The 19,326-nt window shown below is 37.4% G+C and overlaps 1 protein-coding gene across 1 annotated transcript in view; it reads left to right on the top strand.

The window, feature by feature from the left end:
- LOC136863039 (trypsin) overlaps positions 1-6,265 on the top strand; it is a 70,925-nt gene extending 64,660 nt beyond the window's left edge. Inside the window, exon 7 of the mRNA XM_067139361.2 lies at positions 5,858-6,265. Coding sequence (XP_066995462.2) covers positions 5,858-6,064 — 207 coding nt within the window. The 3' untranslated portion in view covers positions 6,065-6,265. The remainder of the gene's footprint in view (positions 1-5,857) is intronic.
- Positions 6,266-19,326: the final 13,061 nt, after the last annotated feature.

The following is a 19,326-nucleotide window of genomic DNA, read 5'->3' as shown; positions in this document are numbered from 1 at the left end:
GGAATGTAAATTGTTGTAGATCTCAACTGTAATACATGGCTTCTAAAACTCAGGAAAGGATAACTAGGCTAAAATAGCATAATTACTATTTCATAAAAACGGATTTCAAAATATATTGTACAATATTTAAGTTTTCTTTACGGCCGAATGAGAATTGAATTCTTTCTCCGAAAGAAGCAGAATAAGTTAAAGATATCAACTAACAGGTTCTGAAAATGTTGATAAAATAACGTTCTCAAAATTTAATGAGTGTATGGTATTGTCAAGAAGTTAATATAAAGAACCACCTAATCGATACTTTATTTTATGCCTCAGGCAAAATTGAATATATATTAACACTTACAGAACATGTTTCGACCACTTAGTGGTCATCTTCAGCTGTACAAAAGAAAAAACTAAGATGAAAAAACATTAGGAAAATAAGCACAAGTGATACTCTTAGGTTATAATGAAAAACATTGCTGTGTTGACTGTTAGGTAAAAGTTCTTTGGTGACTCCTTTGTTATAAAATGGCGGTCACCTGATCAGGACATCTTGCCTCTCGTTCTTATTTGGAAAAGATGTTTATTCTGCGCTGTCCAGATGGTCTGTCTTTGAGCGCGACCTAGTGTAGTAGCGCGATGTGACATAGTCTGACAGTTCGTGCAATACTCTGGAGAGAAGGGAAGTAGAGTTCTGTCGTCATCTAATATATCATGTGAGGGAGGAGGAAGATTAGGCCGTGCTTCTGCGATGTCGTGTTTGATTATATCCCTTGTCCGTCTTGTCTGTTTCCTGTCTACCCATTCCAAGTATTTACTGATATGCTCGTACAAGATGTTTTTTGCTCGTTATTTTCGTTAAGATTCTGTTCACCGGTTTCTAATTTATCAAGAACGATGTGGATGTTTTCCAGGTTGTTCATTAGATTTCCTTTATTGATCATACATATGATTTGAAGGTCCTGTCTGATATTAGTGAATTTGTGGTTAGTCTCTTTCATATGAGTTCCCATGGCAGAGAATCTTCTGTATTTTTCTGCATTGACGTGTTCTTGATATCTAATTAAGAAGTTCCTTCCTGATTGTCCCACGTAAGTTTTTTTACACTGAGTACATGTTAGCTTATAAACGCCAGATTCCAGGAATTCGTCATCCTTAAGTTTATTAGCTTTATTGTGATTAAAGAACCTATGTTTCGTGTTGTTGTTGGTAGAGAAAGCTGGTTTGGTGTTGTGTTTCTTGAATAAGTTGGTGATCTCATAAATCCTCGGGTTATTAAAGGTGAATTTGACACATCCCTTTGCCTTTTCTGATTGCTGTATAAGTTTAATTTGTTGTTGGTATTGTACAAGTTCTTCTCAGAGACATTTTTTCAGAACCTATAGATAAAATGTGTATTCTCGGTGTCCACAGAGTTTGTATCTACATGGGAAGTAAATTATATTTTAATAATAATTAAAATTAAGTCTGATAAAATGTTAAATACGAAGAACATAAAATGCCATCCATTCATCCGTGTTTTATTTAGCCTCTGTACATTAGAATTAACTCCGTAGAATGCGATGATGTTTATGCATTAGTACATTATCCTGTTATATTTCTCAACTCTCTTCATCTCTCAGGAATGACACCTAACAAGCTGGATATGTCGCAATATTCTTCTCAATCTAAATACTAATGCTGGTTCGTGCAACGGAACGAGATTAACTGAGATCAAACTAGACAAAAAATTGTTCATGCGCAAATTCTGAAGGATCCAGCTACAAGAAGAACGTGTTTTATTACAAGAATAGCTGTGGAAATTCTGAAATTTCATTTGTTCTTAAACGGTGGTAATTTCCTGTAAATTCGGCCTTCTCTGTCACCATCAGCAAGCCACAGGGGCAACCTTTACATAGAGTAGGGATAAATCTTTCCATTCCAGTGCTTAGTCATGGACAACTATATGTAGCTTTCTCAAGAGTTCGCAAACCCGTAGACGTCAAAGTAAAACTTCTATCTACAACGTCACTCAGTTCATAAGGACATTTCAATAATACCTGTTATGATTCTGTCCAATTTACATTAATGTAACATTTACAGTATAACATTGTTTTCGTTAAATACTGAACCCTTTGGTCCACATTGAGGGATGGCTACCTTTCTTACCTATCAGCAAAGTTCATGACATCTGTCTCTTGGGTCGTGTCGAGTTCTTCGTCACTTGCTGAGGTAAAGGTAGGGTTCAGTAATTCTAATCTATCTACTGGAATGAAAGGTCTATTTAAAAGATTCCTATTTATTCAGGAAAATTCTGAAGCAATCTGATATGTCAACGGCGTCATAGTCAATTGTGTCCACTGGACACCACAATCATTTTTACATAAAGGTCAGAACACTGGTGTGAGACTTTAACGTAACTGCCTGATGGGCATTCTTACTAGAAACCATTGTCTCAATTATTAATCATTTAAGAAAGGAAAGTCTGGAAATCCTTAAATTCAGCTTCCATGTGAGACCACATGTACCATCATAGTGATTCGTTATGGTCCAGCCCTCGTAACACGAACTCTGGACTCTGGGTATAATTAAGGCAGTCCAATTGGTGTGTGCCACACAGTGGTTCTACGGCATGGACCCTTAATTGAATCGATGTGACCTGCGTCTATGTCATGGACCGACATCTAATCTTCTAAGTTACTTTAAAGTCATTGTGGATGATGTCCGCAAGGAAATGATGCTACAATGGCATATGGCCCTAATCTAAGTCACTGAGGTTGATGACCCCTGACCATCCAAGTTTCTAGGCTGAAGGCTAAACACAATTAAGTTACATCGGTTGATGACCAGAGTTTCCACTTTACTATCCCCAGCACATTCACTGCTCAATCAATCAAAGTTCAATAATTACAACAATAGCAATGCTCACAAACTTTGTGGCAGTAAAATCCATTTCCTTCGGATATGTCCCCTTAATCGTTACTTTACATTTTAATATTCCCCAGAAAACAAACTAAAATTTCCACAATGCATCTCCAAGTTATTCGCTTGATTAAAGTTATTTCAAAATGCGGTTTCACTGAACTTAATAATTAAATAAATTTAAATGATTTATCGAAATGTTAAAGAACAGTAAATTTTATCTCCGCGGACTCTGGTTTCTTCACAAATTCCTACGGAGCTGTGATGTAAATTCAATCTTGTGATGTTTATCTGGCTGGAAAAGAATTGTTACATAATTCACGTCCAGTTATATATCTTGTCTCCTGATCTCACACTTTTAAAATCTAATTTAGTCCTAACCGTTATTAACACTTGGATATCCTAATAATCTACGTACAAACCAAACAACTCGCCATATAATTACGATGTCATCTCTCGTCATACCATTTATGAATTTTGCACACCCCTCACAGACAAACCGATCATCACAACCATCGCCCTATATTTTGGACAACCCTGAATTTGGTTACTCTGTTCCTTATACTCAAAGTTCGTGATTTCAAATGTTCATTACGTCCCCAATTAAACAAATTTTACAGTATTTCACAATACTCAGATCATTACCGGCTATGAATTTCAACTAAATCCAGCATTTTAACGTTTTCCCCGGCCGAGAATACAGTACAATCTCAATTCCACGCCTGTCCCGTTATCACAGCTGAGGCCTCTCGTCCCCAAGTTCGCTTGGCAGTAACATGAAACACCTGGTTTATTCCAGTTGACTGGCTTCTCAAAATGCTCACCTTTTAAACTCTGCCGACATAATTAAACAAATACGATATACTAACCAACAAAATGCACAGATTATGCTTCAAGATGCCCACACTAATTATACGCGTCGCAAATTAATACCGCTATGGATTTCTATGTATTTCTTTCCATTCCCAACATTATAAAATATACCTCGGACTATCGTGTCCCGGCTTCAATGACAGGACTCTAACCTGATTCGCACATCTCATCTCAACTCATATAAAACATTCCTCGGGCTTCCATGTCCCGGCTTCAATGATAGGTCCAACCTGATTCACAAATCTCATATCAACAAAACTAACCTCTGTTTCCCAGCTCCACAATTATCATCGACAAAGTACTGGAATAAAATCCTCACTAGAAATCTCGACGTCTAATATCGCACAATGCATTAATCATGAATAACTTCGCATAAAGGATATCGTATTTAATAACTTGATTTTTACGAGAAAATGACTGAAACATTCTACTAGATCTTTTATTGTCAGTCAGACACAGTTTAAAATGGGCCTAGAAAAACGTTTCTCTCCGTGACCAAATTCATCACCCTAGGTTCTCACCCGACAGCGCGCTTCTACTCGATTGAAAATGAGTGACCATGGATTTTTACATTATTAACGTCAAATTGCAGACAGGAAAAATTTACGTCGAATGAACATCTTAATTTGACATCACAAAATAAAGGCAGTACACTCACACGGATGACGATCTACATTGGACGTGATATCACTTCGAAACCCTATTCAATAACTTTTTACAACATTATACGGCACTCGCAAGACTTCAAAAATGTATCCAAGTAGAAAATGAAACAAATGATTTTAGTCGTATTCTCACATTTACAAACCTTAGTAGGGGTGACCACTGCGTCGTATATCCCCATTCAAATACACTTTTAGAGATCATGAGACAAGATATAAGAGGTAGTAAGATGGAAAGTCACCTACCTCATGTAGTCACACCATTGTTCGTCATAGGGCTCACCTGCGACCCTGGCATTTTATTTAGCCATTTTTACATTCATGGCTGTACAGATCATTATGTTTCTTCAGGTTTCCTGGAATAAAGCATAAAAAAGAAAATACCCTTCACTTGTTTGCTGAGCGCACACGATGGACTATAATTATTTCCGCACACGAATTACTTAATCACATTAGAATTTATTCAGTACTTTGACCGTCCTATCTGGTACAATTATTTCACTCAAGAAAACTATCTCCTCATGGAGACAAGACCTAGCCACAATGGCTAAAATCTGCAGTTGAACTCAGTCTACTTTCGTTGGTTTGATTTCGCAGAGCAGCTCAACAATTTTTCGTCCGCTTTGTATCACAAATGCCGGAGAAGGAGACTTCGTCATGGCGTCCCTTCATATTTATAGCAGTTACCCCCTCTCTTCGGATATCTCCCTTTGCCGCCAAGAAAATTTCTATAAATTTTCTGACTTAACTAAACTGTAATTTCAAGAATTTTGAAAGTGACTACATGCTTGCTACATTTCTGGCGGTAGTGTTCATGGACATTTAAAATTTATACGGGTTCGATTTGTGAGATGATTGACCCCCTTTGATAGGCACTATATTTTTTTGACTTGGCTTGGGTCACGCCATGTACACGCGCTTTGAAATAGTTCACAAAAATGACTTGAGATTCTTCCGCCGTTGACACGTGTGGCTGACGTCACGTACCCTAGAGCGTGGGACCGAAGGTAATCACCCCCTCGTCACGTGTCAAATCCATGCTATCAAGAATCTAACTTTTAGTTTAATTGTTAATTTATGCATAATGTTCTTAGGGCACAAAAGTCATGGGTTCAATACAAACTTTAACATGTACATTTTAATTTTCCAATTACATTTTACATAGTAATTTTCACCGCCAGAGACAGGGTTACATAAGAGTTTCCTTATATTTTCAGTGCTTCGAGGTGTAAAAGAGATAGGATTAATGGCTTTTGTATTACTGGTAATTATGGCTGCTTCAGAAAAAGTTTCATCTTCATTCACTTATCAGAACAACATCCTCATGTTTGGTATGTCTGCTCAATCACTTGATTGTAAAAGCAATTGTCTCAAAAACAACATTCTGTATAATTATCCCTTCATTTCAATCGAAATTTAATTTATGTTTTCTATTCCAGGGGGACTCTGGTGGCCCATTGGTGTGTGAAGGAAAGCTCACAGGCATAGTAAAGAATGGGATCAGTTGTGGACATAAAGACTACCCCGGCAAGTACACGGAAGTCGCACATTACGCAGACTGGATTGCAAACATAATCCAGAAGTCAGCTTCAGGACAAACTAGGCAGTATAGCACAGAGGCTTGGAACTGGACTAAAAATGATTGAAATTGCTTTGTACCGGATAAATTATGTAGAATCTACTTCGTAACTATAGTTGAAACAGGAACGAAATGGGTTCCAGATATGGCAAAATACTTATTATGATTGTAGATTGATAAATTCTAGTCAACACTAATAGGCCTATTATGTTTCCGAAATCTCATTATAGTCTGTACGTTCGATGTCATTAAAGTTACGTAATATTCAGCTGTGGACTTTATTTATGAGATGCACTTATGTGATGAAATCAGATGTATTTTAGTCTGTATGTTCGACGTCATTAACGTTACGTGATAATAATTTGTGGATTACATTATTAATATTTATTTATCTGCTCAAATAAATAAATAAATAAATAAATGCATATACAAAAATTAGTCTCTACACCCTATTTTCTGAACTTTGTTTAACCCCATAACTGCTCCTTCAAAATGGGCAAAAGGTACTCGTAATACGAAAATACAGAGTGGTCGGAAACAATGTAAACCGGGTATAGGCCTGTACGCATTAGAGGGTTGGCCATACTAATAAATTATTTGAAAAAATAATTAGATAACTCGCACCGTAGTTATTTTATCAGCTGATGAAGTTAGCCAATCAGATCGCGTCGCGGGCGAATTCAAATGGGCTTTGCGAGGCGGTATTGCCAAGAAATTAGCATCTGTCACAAACAGGAACAATAAGAAGAAATAAAGAAAATAGGAGAGGAACAGAAAGGAATATTAGAAATTCTGCTGGAGATAGTCAAGAAACAGGAAGGAAATCAGCACGAAATGATCAGGAAACAGGAAGAAAAGCAACAAGAATTAATTGAGGAGATGAGAATAGAAAGAAGGGAAGATCAAAATAAACAGGAAGAGAAACAGCAAGAACTGTTGCAAGAAATAATCAGGAGGCAGGAAGAAAAGCAGCAAGAAATAATCAGGAGGCAGGAAGAAGAGCAACAAGAATTAATCTGAGGAGATAAGAAGAGAAAGAAGGAAGATCAAAATAGAGAAGAGGAATTGCAGCAGAAGCAATTAGAGCAAATAAGAAAAATGGAAGAGAGACAGAGAGAAATTGTAAAAAATCGAAATCGAAATAATTCGTGTAGAAATTTCAGAAATCAAGAACGACATAGTAAACATGCGCACGGAAATGACTGAAATTATGGTGACTCAAAATAAAGACGTTTACGAGGAAGTAAACAAAATCAGAAAAGGATTATCTGAAAACAGAAACGTCATTCAAAACATGAAAGAAGAAGGGATAAAAAGATTAACAAATGATATCGAGGGATTAAGAATTACTTCCCAGCAGTGATGGTAACAATATCAGTAGGAATTAGCTAAGTTAAATGGAGGAATTAAAACTACTAACAAATCAATGGAAGTAAATTGTATAGTAGCTAGAGACCAAATAGCCTATAAGATAGGCATAATGAAGGGAGAAGTGGAGCATAATAGAGATCAAGCTAATCAGAGAATAGATAAGGCAGAAGAGGGATTGAAGCAAATCAGAAAGGAAATACAAGAGATGCGAATGGAACACCAGACAACGAGATCTGTAATTTCAAGTTATAATGAGAAGCAGAAAGCAATTGAATTACAAATTAATGAAAGAGAAACAACGTCGACGGGAACAGCAGAGTCAAATCGGAATAGTAATGATATAACATTTGGAAATAATAACAATGGTAATCCGGCGATAATAAATATCATTAAGACGTATGTTGACAGGCTCAATCATTTCAACAATTCCGCGACATTATCACCAAAGCAGTTCTTAAGAGAGATGGAAGAACATTTCCGAGAAAATAGAGTCCCAGGGGACAAGAAATTACGAGTGATTAAAAAGCACTTGGACTCGAATCCACATATTTGGTGATGTAACCGTTCATCACCACACCATACGCATGTTATGAGGCCTAGTTAACAATATATGCCCTTTTCCGCAACATTCTGCGATATATAGTGTCGTAATTAGCAATTTAAGCCCAAACCGGGATACAAGTTGCGGTACGCAAGCTCGAAGGGTGCAGATCTAATTGCTTGTACCGAGCAAAAGAAGGCGCATTACCGCGTAACCTTGGAATTGCGCTCTCACTTGGAGGAAGAAAGAAGTATGAGAGGACGCTACGCGTAGAAGAGTATTTGGTCAGAAAGTGGAGTGGATCAAGACGTGTTAACCCCAAGAAATAAAAATCCTTACCGATTTACTCGCACATTAATTGGTGCCAACCCACCATATTTAACTAATAATAATAATAATAATATTTTTATTGAGATAACCTATGGAAATTTACGGGTAAGGACTCATTTGAACCGGCGTATTTTATGCAAATTGATGATGTATGAAAACGCAATGTTTTAAGAATGGATCGGTAATGACGCACGTCATACAGCAGTGCGTAATTCGAGGCCAAGTGTTAGGATCTGGCAACGTGAGAGGAAAGTGTGAGTCGCCACGAGATAATACATGACACGTTGATTTATGAAAAGGACGCTTTTGAGAATACGAACGGCCCAACGATGGGATCTACATGAAAATATATCAATGTAAAGTAGGAGCCAAGAGCTACAATTCGATTATTCACACGATGCTGAAAGATGAAGATTAGCGGAGCTAATTTCCGCATATGGGCGTGGTTAACCCTTTCCATAGTTGCCACGGCTATGTCTCTATAAAAGTAACCCAGACCTAGCTCCATCACCCCATTGTAATTTGTGCGGCCGTAGTACTTACGTGTCGGAGCGAAACTGTGCAAACTGGATAACAGTGTGTGAAGTGCAGTGTTGAAGAAATATATATTAGCGTGGTACAGATATCGCGAAAATAAGTCGTGTGGTTCGAAACAAGTACGGTAGTGATGAATAAAGGTGTTATTTTCATTTTTATTCCTATAGATGTTTGTAACTTCAGTGACGGTTCATAGAGTAATTATCAAAGCACGGGCAAACGCGTAAGGTCGCTCAGAATTAGTGAGACAGACGATTACATTCAGTGATTAGTAGTGGCCGAATTGAAGGCATTTGAATAGTGAGTGACGCACAATAATTTAATAGAACAGTATTCTCGGTAGAAAACGTCTGCATACTCTATGGACACTCATGTTAATTAACGGCAATATTAATCAGGCCGTGTGATAAAAGGGAATGAATAGTGACTTACACAGACTTACCGCTATTCAGGTTAGTCCACTTGAGTTAATGAGTAGGTCTAATCACCAGTAGGTTATTTGAAAGCACATAAACAGTATTCATTAACCAATTTTCCATTTTTGCCTGAATGTTCATGAGTGATCATCGAACCCAGGATTGCAATCAACTACAGCCACGCCTGAGTGCCTGCATTCATCTCTTCAGGGAACGTCGAGATATTACGACAGTAGGAGACCACAGTTCGAGACATCATGGACGACACCACGAGGAAGAAGAACCAAGGACTATCTACAAGTAAAGCTGCCGTAATGGAAGCATAAAAACCCCAGGTGTACCCTCAAGATGACAGCAGACTACACACAATGTCGATTAGTACATTTTATATATACTAGGCATGAAATATGCATGGTCGCATACCGATACAATTTGTACATATCAATCTTGTTTATTTTACATAATTAATAATATTAAATGTAGGGAACACTATACGCGTGTTACTGGGAAAGATTATTTTATTAATCTAATTAGGATTTTTTTCTGTGATTTAAGGATAATCACTAATATTTCAGCGGGCTTATTTTCATGAATTAGAACGAAAGATCCCATTAAGCTCAGGTGTGCGTGAAGCATATGTTGAAGGGCGGAACAGCATTTCAACTGAATTTATAATTCCTTCCTAATTTTTGTAACTGGTATGGATCTTCATAATAGTTTGATTATATATTACGTATTTGCTTAACATGGTAATGCATTCATTTTTATAATTCCCTTAATAATTAAGAATATGATCATAGAAGATGTACAAGCCCGAGGTGCATCTTATGAATTATATAAATACGCGAGTGAGGTAGTGTTAATTAAACACCTGTTGAGTAGAATGAATGAATAAGTTGGATGTGAGGTGCAGTGGTGTGAAGGTAGGGGAGTTGATGCTTGTGAAATGTTCGAGATGACAGAATGACAAATAATTAGAATAATTTTGGTTATCGTGACGTATTAAATTAGGCTGAATATGCCCAGAATAATGAGAGATAAGAATTGGCAACAAGTAAAATGAGAAGCGAAGGAAGAAATAGAGAGTGTCCTTGTGGCCCAGCTGGTTGAACACTGCCCACAGTAAGAGAGAGAGATTTACGACGTAAAGGGGTGCCTGGACCCGTATGTGGACCAAGTCGTCTTTAAAAGCTCTCAGAACAGTAGCACTGTAACCTCCTTCATTTACCACTGCATTAATAATTCCACGCCAATGATATATTATGACCAGCGTTGAGAATTTTTTGAGTCCGTAAAGGACAGATTCCTCCCCATTTTTATCTGTTAAATTATCTCGTGATAGGGGTTTCAAATTTTGCACTTTGGAAGCTGGTGAACGTAGGTTCGACCTGCGTCAGGATGATGAATTTGAGCTGACACCATATGGCTTGACTAGGCCATACCTTCAAGATCTATTTTTGTCAATGTATTTACTAGTGATTGTATACATCTGTGTATAATATATTCATGTATTTATGTTGTTCTTAAGTGTTTTATGGTGATGGGTAGGAAACCAACGTTATAGTGATCCACTTTGTACATGACAGAGTCAGGAAACCCTAGAAATACGTATATGTGTTCAATATAATGTGTAATTGATTTGGTCAGGAAGACCGTGTGTTCGACACGCGGCGGTGTGATTTCGTGGGTAGAAAATGTACGCAGTCATATCTATAGGAAATTCCATAACCATGCCGGCCAAGTAAAAGAGTATGGCTTAACGAGAAGTGTCATTGCATATTTTTTTCAATTCAATTAATGAACAGATATCATCGAGTATCATTGCTAGGTGATAGAATAAACCTGTGTTGGTGTAAAGTGTATATATTACTAGTGCGCGTTAATAAGAGGATTTAAGGTATCTATGCCAAAATGAGAGCCAAAAAGAGAACATAAATGGCAAGGACATTCAGGCATTCTGTATACGAATGAATCTCCGGGAAGGTTATCTGGCCGTAAAACTGCGCCCTGTAAAGTTAGGCCCCTTCAATGTGGCACCGGGAAGGGCATCTGGCCGTAAAACTACGCCCTGTGGGGTTAGGCCCCTCCAAGATGGCGACTGAGGTAAGGCTTGCTCTCGTACGCAAAATCCGCGAATCCCATTGCCCTACTACTCAATTAGGAGTCATTGTCCTCGGAATCAGAATCCCCTGGGTACACTACTAGGGGTTAATAACCTCGGGTGCTGACTCAGTACAAAAATGTTGACGCATGTGATTTAGAACGTGCATTTCCCTACTACTTACAAAGGGCAAAATGTAGGTATAATCAAGAAAATAATAGAGACAAATCTAACACATAAGGAATAGAGATACGACGAAAAGTCATAGGACCAAATTTAACTGAAATTGTGCCATCCGTTTTTTGATACGCCACCATTTAGCCGCTAAATACCTCGAAACGAAGGTCTGCACCGACATTAAAGTTGCCTCAATATTCTGATATTTTTCGGGGGTAAGAAATGAAATATTTAAAGATCTTGGCAGCTTTCCGTCGATTACAGGCTGACATATAATTTTGCCAAATTTTAATTTTCTTGCTCGTCTGATAGATTGTACCTCAATCTTGCTTTAGGAGAGGGGGAGGCGTTAACAATGAGGTCTTTTAGGAAGAAAATGAAGCTAAGAAATATGCAGATGGTCATTATTACACTTGAAAGGGACAACTGTAAGAAAATTTCGCCAAAATAATCAATGTACAGACATAACTATCAGTTGATAACTCGCTGTTGACGAGAGACGTTGTGTATAGAATGGTAAAAGCCACGGTATCCAATTTTATGAAGATAAAACGAAGGCTATAAGATGGAAAGCAGCTGTAAAGGTGAGGTGACAAGCTGTTCGAGGAGAACACAATTCACGGTTAGGTATCCATCACCAAAGTTCTATGCGCGGCAAGAGCAAGAATTTCCCCGAAGAGTAATGCAATGTTCTGCAAACGTCCACGAATGATTCCTGTACTGTACCAGCCGGTACCGTACTTTGAGCTGGTACGAGTACAAGACAAGATAAGTAAATACATAAAGAAGAAATTAAACACTGGGCACATACCCCACACCAAAATAATTACCAAGTAAAGACAACTTACCTTTAGAAAACAAAAGGTTCCCGTAGATACTAGAATTAAACTCGTACAGTATTAACTGGTACAACGAATTGAAAGAAAGACCAACCAGATATGCAGTATAAAAGAATTTAATTTTTAAATGTAGAAGAGTGTTTAACAACAGGGAGAAAATAATGTAATTAAATTAGGCTCAATGAGCTGCAATGTAACGAAGAAAATAAATAAATTAAAACTTAGATAACTAGGAAATTAAGAAAATAACGGCAAAACCTGCAATAACATGACGGCCGTCATTTAAATAAAATTAAAGAACACAATCTGGTATCTTAAGTAGGCCTACGGCAGGATTTAAGTTACCTATCTGCAATCTCAATGAATTTCCACCAAAATTCGCAATTACTTTAAAGTTTCAGAAAACACTTGACCAGTTTCAATTTTATTGCCATGAGCTTTCACAAGCGTCAAGATTTTTAAAAATTCCAATTATGAACCCGAAATAGGCGCAGAAAACCACAACAGAAAATCGGACGAAAATTAACAAAGATTACCCGAAAGAGTAATTAAAACATCAATCAAGAAAACAAGTACATCCGAAAAATAGCGCAGAATACCGAATTCATGCTTCAAAGGAAAAATCCACCCTCAACTTTCAGTCAATCAATCAACAATCATTAAAAAATTAGTAAACGTCGCCATGGTTGCGGTGCAGGCAAAATTTTCGAGGCACCAATCCCAAGGGACCCACAAAAATGGAACACGAGAAAGAACAAAAGAACTCAAGGATAATGAATTATCAGAATAAGATAAAATAGAGAGAAGGCATGACACCAAAAGTAAATAGAACAAACAAGGAACAGAAAACTAGAAATAGACACTTGTGGGAACTCTTTCAGGCATTACACAAATGAATTATACTTTTCTTTAGGGTGAAACAAAACCACCCCGTAACTCGCGAAAACATCACCTTTAAATTAAATATAACATAACAATAGTCAAAATTTTGAGAGCAAGCTTTTAGAAAATTACAAATGAGAAACCCATGTTTCAGAAGGAGAATTACCAATACCGAAATGTTTTTTCCTTTTTTTTAAATGATTAGGCTACATTAATTTCAATCATCCGATGTTTTCCAAGCACCGCTTAAAGTTCGGAAAATTTTGAAGAGGAAGATTACTTGAAGTCACAGACCCATTGATGATGAAGATTAGATGCATGAAAATGTAACTTACAGTTCCAATGTAGCTTCCATGTTCTGGAGACGCGTTGTTTACATACTCACAAATTTATTCACCGTAGCCGTACTTAATCCACTAGTAGGAAGGCCAAACCAATTCTAAAGTTCTTGAGGATGAATAACATCTTCGCACATCAACGGTTTTATCCGAAATCCATGGTTACACAGATTGCTAGCGTAGAGCCACAATGTAGTTGGCTTCTGATCGCCATGATAGCTTCCAGCAGACAAGGGGCTGCTACCAAGCCAGAGAGAGAAGTTCATTACGTAACAATCTTCGATAGCCCTGATTGGCCAGCGACATAGGCATGGCTAGAGCCGGGCTCGCTTTCGCATAAGGCAGACACTAGTTTACCGCTGCTTGGCACAGAACACGCGAAACACAAACAGACAGTTCTTGAAATAAAATGGAACAGAGAGTATTAGGCAAGTCAAATAATAAGTTAGGAATATGGCCTCCAGTAACCTAGAAGTAGTCGTAGAGAGCAAGTTTGAAAGATGAGCATAATGTGACATACCGTAATTTCTACAGCGATAGCTACTCCAAAACATAAATGGGGAAGGCTAAAAACGTTACCTCGGTAACATGTACAAAAATAAGATTAATTCCTACCAGCGATGTTTTCTGGAATAGCTTTGGGATCTCAGCTGGGTGGCTCTAGTGCTGTAGCAGGAACTTTCGAGGCTGTAAAAGAGGCATAGCAAGAGCTGAAAAACAGTGAACGCCATAATAAGACGATAGAGGCAATTGCATTGCACTGTAAAGGTGTAGGCCTACACATGAAGCTAGTGTCATACAAGAAGGGGCTCGGCATCTCCATGTCATGAAAAAAAGTCTGCTCAATGCACTGCCACATCGCGTTCTAACGCACGAAGAATTTGTTACGTTTGCCCAAAAACTAGACATTCACGATTTTTGTGGTGAGTTTATGCGAGATCAGCTACCAGGATACCCACGTGCACGTGGTATTGCTGTGATCAGGTTAGACGACAGTCGTGGACATGGATTGATTACGTAGAGCACGTAAAACGTAAATCTAGGCATGGTTTTTCGATAGTTACGGAGATCTGCTTCTCCATTAGAGCTCATGCGCTATTTCGAAGACAGTGCGGTCATGGTTTACAATAAAAACTGCGTAAGAACTGAACACACGCATGTATGATAGGTTACACCTAATTTTGCTATATGAAACCTAGACTGCAGACAAAGAGCATTAGTGCGCTCGTGATGTCCAAGGTTGGAAGAATGTTTAACGTACGCGGACAACGACGTGAAACAACTGTCTACTTTAATCCATCGATCGAACTCAATCATCAGCCTCATAGTCTTGGATTGACATTGTCGGAAAGCTACAATAAAATCCATAACATGCGAACCTAGCTAGTTGGCCGTGCGGGTGCGGGCGCGCAGATGTGAGCTCGCAATAGGGAGATAGTGGGTTCGAACCCCATTGTCGGCAGCGTTGAAGATGTTTTCCGTGGCTTCCAATTTTCACACCAGGCAGATGCTGGGTCTGCACCTTAATAAAGGCCACGGCCGTTTCCTTCCCACTCCTGGCCCTTTCCTATCCCATTGTAGCCATAAGAACTATCTGTATCGGTGCGACGTAAATCCACTTATAAAGCCATAACGTGCGAGAGGGAATAAACAAGTTGTATTACGACGACTACGTGCCAACTCTACCGTCAGACACTTACTCGGTAGACACATACAAACAGCGTTGATTGATGAGAGTTTTAGTAATAATTACAGGCTATATCTTGCCGTTGTAACCACAGTAAGTCTAGTGCCGTTACCTCGAGTGGCATTTTTCATCTGACCTTCGCATAGACAGATGTTCTCACCTGGAGGTCCAATTTTGATCCCTTTTACGGGAATGATTGAGACTCCTACGTGCTCTTCGAACCTGGTTGGTGAGGGAATAGATGCTCTCAACGTGTGTTCCTTTCTTTACTCGTAAACTTGCTATTGAAGTATTTCAACATGTCTCACTATTTTATTTCGTTGTTAAACCAAGTTGATGATCCATTGGGTCTTCGGTAGTATGAAATTTGAGTTTGGATAACCTAATTCAAATAAGTCTGCATTATACTCATTTCGAGAATCATCTTGTAATAAATTTATCGTGAACTTGGACAAATCTTCTAGGTATGAATAATCTACATCGACTTCTTCGAAAAGTCGCATCATTCTTCAAATTTATCTTCATGTGTAATTGAATTAACATATATGTTTATTTTATGGCATTCGTGCGTTTGCAATAGGTTTCACTTCATAATGTTCTTAAAATAAAGAAATTATCTTCTCTCATAACTATAATTAATCACATATTGTCTTCCTGTTTCATATTTTTATCTGCCATAACCTTTCTTCTTGTTGTTTAATCATGTATGTATGTATTATTATTATTATTATTATTATTATTATTATTATTATTATTATTATTATTATTATTATTATTATTATTATTATTATTATTATTATTATTTTGCTAGCCGCTTTACGTCGCACCGAAACAGATAGGTCTTATGGCGACGATGGGACAGGGGGCCTAGGGATTGGAAGGAAGCCGCCGTGGCCTTTGTACCGGGAGGTACACCTATACCCCGCATATTTAAAAGAAGCCCCTTAACGAACACAATTTATCGAAAAAACTTTAAACAGCTAATGCATAAAATTGGGACATTGATCAGAGGATGTCACTACTAAATAACCGTGTAATATGTTATGTTATTCCTAAACTGACTGGATTTATTTGTTTTATTTTGGTGAACATCAAGAAATTCTCTCTATTCTACATAGATGTCTCTACAAATAAACTGATGTCATGCACTCTGGTGTAAGGTGGAAAAATCAGTGATTTAAACAAATTTTGTGTTCATAGGTGTTCTCAACTGAATTGACTTCCATTTAATTTGATACTTCAAGGTTTGCAACACTTCATTCTCCTCCCGCCAGGTTTGAGTCTGGCCAATAACAAACTTTCTGTATTTATTTTTCAGGTAATCATAGGCTTCTTGTATTTTTTGTTTAGCAAATAAAAATGAGAGGGTGTGTCCGGACTTAGTCCAGAGCCTTCTCGAATCCTCCTCTTGGGTATAAAAGCTGCGGCTTTTTCAAGTTACCTTGTCTTATTGATCGTCGAATTTCTGTGTGTGTGTGTTAAGAGAGGAGGCGTGGTGCCTCATTCTTCGGTAGGCAGAACATCAGCCCAGGTAATGGCCACCAGTTTTCTATCTCTGTAGCTATCTCCTCAAACTGACACGTGGGGAATGGTCTGATCTTTACGTATGTAACCGTCTGTTTTCTAAAATGTAAACTGTCTCTTCTCATGTAAAATTTCATAAAGACTTAAACTGTAATTCGGGAATAGAGAGTGAGTTATCCTCTCGAATTCCCCTTCAATTTATCTTGAGGTGACTACGATTTTGTAACTGTTTCTCTTCCTGTAAAGCATTACTTAACCTTTCTTTCTAGTCACCTCAGTAGTGTGGGATTAGCCTCTGCATCATCTGGCCACAAGCCCAAGTAGGGTTTTAAACTTGGTTTTCAAGGAGCGCAAGTGTACGCCTCCATACATTTTGAGTTGGGCCTGTAATTTAACCTGTTCTTCCTTTTCACGAAGGCCCAGTAGTATGGGTACTATATACCCCTGTGTTAACTAAATTGTAAATTGTAGGTTGTGCCTCGAGAGACCAATAATTGAAAGGTATTATGTAAAGTTGGCTTAGTAGGCTGTAAGAAATTGGGAGCCAGCCTCCTTGGTTGAATTTGGAGAGCATGTAAGCTCTTTTCTGGTATTTGTGTAATATTTAGTGGTGCCTTTGGAAAGGCCCTATATTGTTACTGTTGGAGCCAAGTGCTCTTGAAAATTGTGCATTGGGAGATATCTCCCCTTATCTAACCTAACGCAACATTAGCGACGTTGTTAACTTGTAAATTTGGAAGTTGAAGCTAAAAAACATGTAAATTACCTATCCTTGGGTTTTCTATTGTAGGGTCAAAATTGTCATTGTACCTCTTACATTGTTATTTTCACTAAGTGAATAATTTTATTCGTTAACTGTTGATTTTCTGAATAGAAATATAACCTTTATTAAAAATTTTAAATTAATCTTTGACTTCCGTAGATAGACTCATTCTAGCCCGCACCTTCTTCACCTCTCTGCGTTCCACAGATAACCCCGAAACAGCATTAATTAAGGTACAGCCCCAGCATTTACTTGGTTTGAAAATGGGAAACCACGGAAAACCATCATCATGGCTGCCGACAGTGGGGTTCGAACCCACTATCTCCCGGATGCGATCTCACAGCTGCACGCTCCTAACCACACTGCCAACTCGCCCGGTTATTATTATTATTATTATTATTATTATTATTATTATTATTATTATTATTATTATTATTATTGCGGTACCCCTTATCTTTCAGTTATCTAAAAAACTTGTTACTCACTTAAAATAATATATTTACTACTGTTACGATTCACTAATGAAAAAGAATCCTAGTTGATTGTAAATATCATATTATACTGATGACTCTCGTTGATTTCAAGACACGGTCTTGTTATGCCTAAGCATATAAAAATGTGTCAACTGTACTGGTATTATTTGTTTTAATTTAAATCATTTAAAGGTAATATATTCTACTGAATAATTTTATTTATATTCGGTTACGGTACTCAATTCATGTTATTTATTTGAAGAATAAGAGTACTGCTTTTCGAAACTAAATAATTTGAAGATTATGAACTGTACTGAAAATATTTTACAACTTCTCCTTTCCTCTTGTGTTTTGTCTGCCATATTTGGACCTTATATCTTTTGTTTCCTGTGTTACAACTTTCACTGAGCCCAGCCGTTCGTTGCGAAAGTGGGCGCCGTCATTGTTTCTTATATGGGCCATTACCTCAGATCGTTTTGTTTTTTATCATGTGGGTTATTTGAAATGAAAATGGTTGCCTTTGTTGATGAGTATGCTGATGCTCTGAATTTTTATCATTAATATTTTGTAGTTTGATTGAAATGAATTCTCACTGTGATTGAATTCATTATTAATTAAGCAAATATGTATCCGTGCCGTCGACTGATGTTAGAGTTGAGTAAATGTAATTGTTGATGAAATTAATCTTCAGGTTATTTACATTCATGTTTAAGAAATTACTGCATAAATATTTATTTCAAGCCATAATTTATTTCTGATTAATATGACAAGGAGAGTTACACTTTTCCTAGCATATTAGCGCAAAATAATTTTTAAAGAAACTGTAAAGGTTAATCCCTTTGTGATTACTTGATGGCGTTGTATGTGGATACGAAGACTTACTTCTTTGTATATGACCTTTCTGGAGGGTTGTAAGGTTTTAATACTTTGCACCAGTATATTACGTACTGTAAATTTCACAAACCTGTAATTATGTTATCAACCTCGAGGGTTCTTAACCTTGTAATTAACTTAAGGTGCAGTTTTCTTTCCACTTTGAAATTTGAAGAATTATTTTAATTTGTATTTAATAACATGAATAAACAAGTTGCATTACGATGAGTACGCGCCAGCTCTACGGTCAGACACTTACTCGGCATATAATATTCATGGTATTCATTGTATTCTTAAATTCATGGATTATTAATTAAAATAGTTTGGAACATTTAATCTGAGAATTCAATCAATAAATTTTGGGTAGAGTATCATGTTTTGGGTATTTCGATCGGTTAAATTTAATCTTGTTTGATTCTGTCCTCTTCGCACGGGTTCCACGTAGTCGTTTTGTACTTACTCAGTTAGCGGCAGGGA

This window comes from Anabrus simplex, chromosome 1 (assembly GCF_040414725.1).
Source record: "Anabrus simplex isolate iqAnaSimp1 chromosome 1, ASM4041472v1, whole genome shotgun sequence".
NCBI classification, from domain to species: domain Eukaryota; kingdom Metazoa; phylum Arthropoda; class Insecta; order Orthoptera; family Tettigoniidae; genus Anabrus; species Anabrus simplex.
Note: the sequence above shows the minus strand (reverse complement) of the source record. Positions and strands in the feature narration are given on the sequence as shown.